This window comes from Rhincodon typus, chromosome 39, assembly GCF_021869965.1.
Source record: "Rhincodon typus isolate 14 chromosome 39, sRhiTyp1.1, whole genome shotgun sequence".
Classification (NCBI taxonomy): domain Eukaryota; kingdom Metazoa; phylum Chordata; class Chondrichthyes; order Orectolobiformes; family Rhincodontidae; genus Rhincodon; species Rhincodon typus.
In genome coordinates, this window is record NC_063370.1 from 4552458 (window position 1) to 4554863 (window position 2406).

Genomic DNA, 2406 nt, shown 5'->3' on the forward strand with positions numbered 1-2406 from the left:
GGCAATGTCTTCCCCCCCCACCGCCTCGCTCACCGCCACCCAGCGTCTTGGTGTTGGAGGTCTCCTGGAAGATGATGAGGGCAGGCCCGAGGCTGGAGAGTGAAAGCCCGAGGCCGAGGCGCTGGCTCGCGGCTTGCAGCTCGTGGCTGAAGTGGCGGAGGTAGGCACGCGAGGCGTTGCCCAGGAAACGGAAGAGGTCGTTGTGCAGCCGCTCGGCCCGCGTCCTGTACACCACCAGGTCAGACACGGCCAGCACCTTCAGGAGCAGTCGGCGCCTCCGATCCTGTTTGCTGGTCGCCCCCAACAGGCCCTCCGTGTCCAGCAGGACCAGGCCCAGGCACGGCTCGTAGGCCGCCCACACGCCCACGGTGCAGGAGTCCTGGGTGTCCGAGGTGCGGAACACCTCACGGCCGCCGAAGAAAGTGGCGTTCAAGGTATGTGACTTCCCGTCCCCCGTGTTGCCAAAGATGGAGAGGACTTTGACAGCTTGGTCCCCCGGCACTCCCAGCTTCTTCACAAACGTCTCCTCGTCTGGCACCTGTTGAACAATTCCACAGTGACACCCTCTCAGAGACAACAACAACAACGCTCAAGCAGACCGACAGCATGGGCGAGATGGGCCGAAGGGTCTGTTTCCACGCTGTATGACACCATTTCGGGCAAAGCTGTTTGCTTGACACACACATCAACAAGCAACTACTCCCTCCACCCATTGATGCTCGGTGTGTGCCATCGACAAGATAGAATTCATCAAAAGATCCTCAGGCAGCACCTTCCAAACCCCACGACCACTTCCATCTAGAAGGACAAAGGGGCAGCAGATACATGGGAACACCATCCCCTGCAAGCTCCCCTCCGAGCCCCTCACCATCCTGACTTGGAAATATATCGCCGTTCCTTCACTGCCGCTGGGTCCGAATCCTGGAATTCCCTCCCTAAGGGCATCGTGGATCAACCCACAGCACGTGGACTGCAGCGGTTCAAGAAGGCAGCTCAGCCCCCACCTTCTCAAAGGGGCGACTAGGGACGGGCAATAAATGCTGGGCCTAATCTTGGACATACGTGCCTCACAGATTAATAATGATAAAAACATCACGGCAGAACATTCCCAATGCGATGGCGAGGGAGGTTCAGCAGAAACCATCGCTCTGTCCTCTCTGGTGAGCCTTTCCAAACCCCCAGGGCAGCCCCCGAAATGGAATGGGGGTGGGGGGGGGGTGGTGTTATTCCTCTGGATTGTGCTGACCAAGATTTATTCTTTAAACCTACAGGACTCAGGAAGTGAATCACAAAGGCATCGGCAGGTTATCGGTAAAGGCAAGTCAACTGTTGGTCTTTATTTCAATGGGAACAGAATGTAAAAGCAGGGAGGTTTTGCTAAAACTGTACAAGGCAATAGCCAGACCACAACTGGAAGACGGTGAATAGATGTGGGCCCGTTGTCAAAGGAAAGACAGACTGACATGGAAGACGATCCACAGCAGGTGCACTAGGATGATCCCGGTGTGTGTGCGTGTGCATGTGTGTTTGAGCAGGGGGCGGGGGGTCTTAGGTTGAGCAGTTGGGGCTTGTACTCATTGAAGTTTTGAAGAACGAGAGGCGACCTTAATAAAACTTACAAGATTCTTAGAGTCAATAAATAAGGAGCTGGATAAGCACAGCAGGTCAGACAGCACCCAGGGAGCAGGAAAGTCAACGTTTCAAGCCAAAACCCTTCATCATACAAGATTCTCAGGGGATTTGACAGGGTAGATGTGGAGAAATTGCTTCCCCTTTGTGGGAATATCTAGAACCAGAGGGGCATCATGTCATAATAAAGGGTTGCACATTCAGGACATAGTTAAGGAGGAATTTCTTCTCTTAGAGGGGAGTGAATCTGTGGAATTCTTTACCACAGAGGGCTGTCGAGGCTGGGTCATTAAGTATATTCAAGGCTGAGACAGTGAGGTTTTTAAATCGGTAAGGTCATAGGGAAAAGGCAGGAAAGTGAAGTTGAGGATTACCATGATCTCCCTGAATGGCAAAGCTGACTCAATGGGCTGAATGGCCTGCTTCTGCTCCTATGCTTTATGAACCATTGTGACATTACGGATTGTGGTGAGGTGCGATTTGGCTGCTGCATTTCCGGCATTGCCCTTTCAGAAGTTTCTCAAACGAGTTGGAAACCTGGAATGTTTTCAAGCACACAGGTCCAGCTCGATCACAGCTGTCTGGTACGATGGCCAAGTGAGAGGCCAAAGTAGCGTTTTCAGAAAGAGGCTTCCCCACTTGAAAATGACATTTCAGCACTTCAGAACTGAGGCTGTCATCAGGAACTGTGTGGTCAGCACAGTTAATCAATGAGGGATTAAGCACAGAGAGAGAGACACACAGAGAGACACACAGAGAGACACACAGAGAGACACA

The 2406-nt window shown here is 52.8% G+C and overlaps 1 protein-coding gene across 1 annotated transcript in view; it reads right to left on the bottom strand.

Moving 5' to 3' along the window:
- si:ch211-11n16.2 (zinc finger FYVE domain-containing protein 1) overlaps window positions 1–2131 on the bottom strand; it is a 19748-nt gene extending 17617 nt beyond the window's left edge. Inside the window, exons 1-2 of the mRNA XM_020536565.2 lie at window positions 2090–2131; window positions 34–538 (exon numbers count right to left, since the gene is read on the bottom strand). Coding sequence (XP_020392154.2) covers window positions 34–538; window positions 2090–2131 — 547 coding nt within the window. The remainder of the gene's footprint in view (window positions 1–33; window positions 539–2089) is intronic.
- Between the last annotated feature and the right edge of the window lie 275 nt (window positions 2132–2406).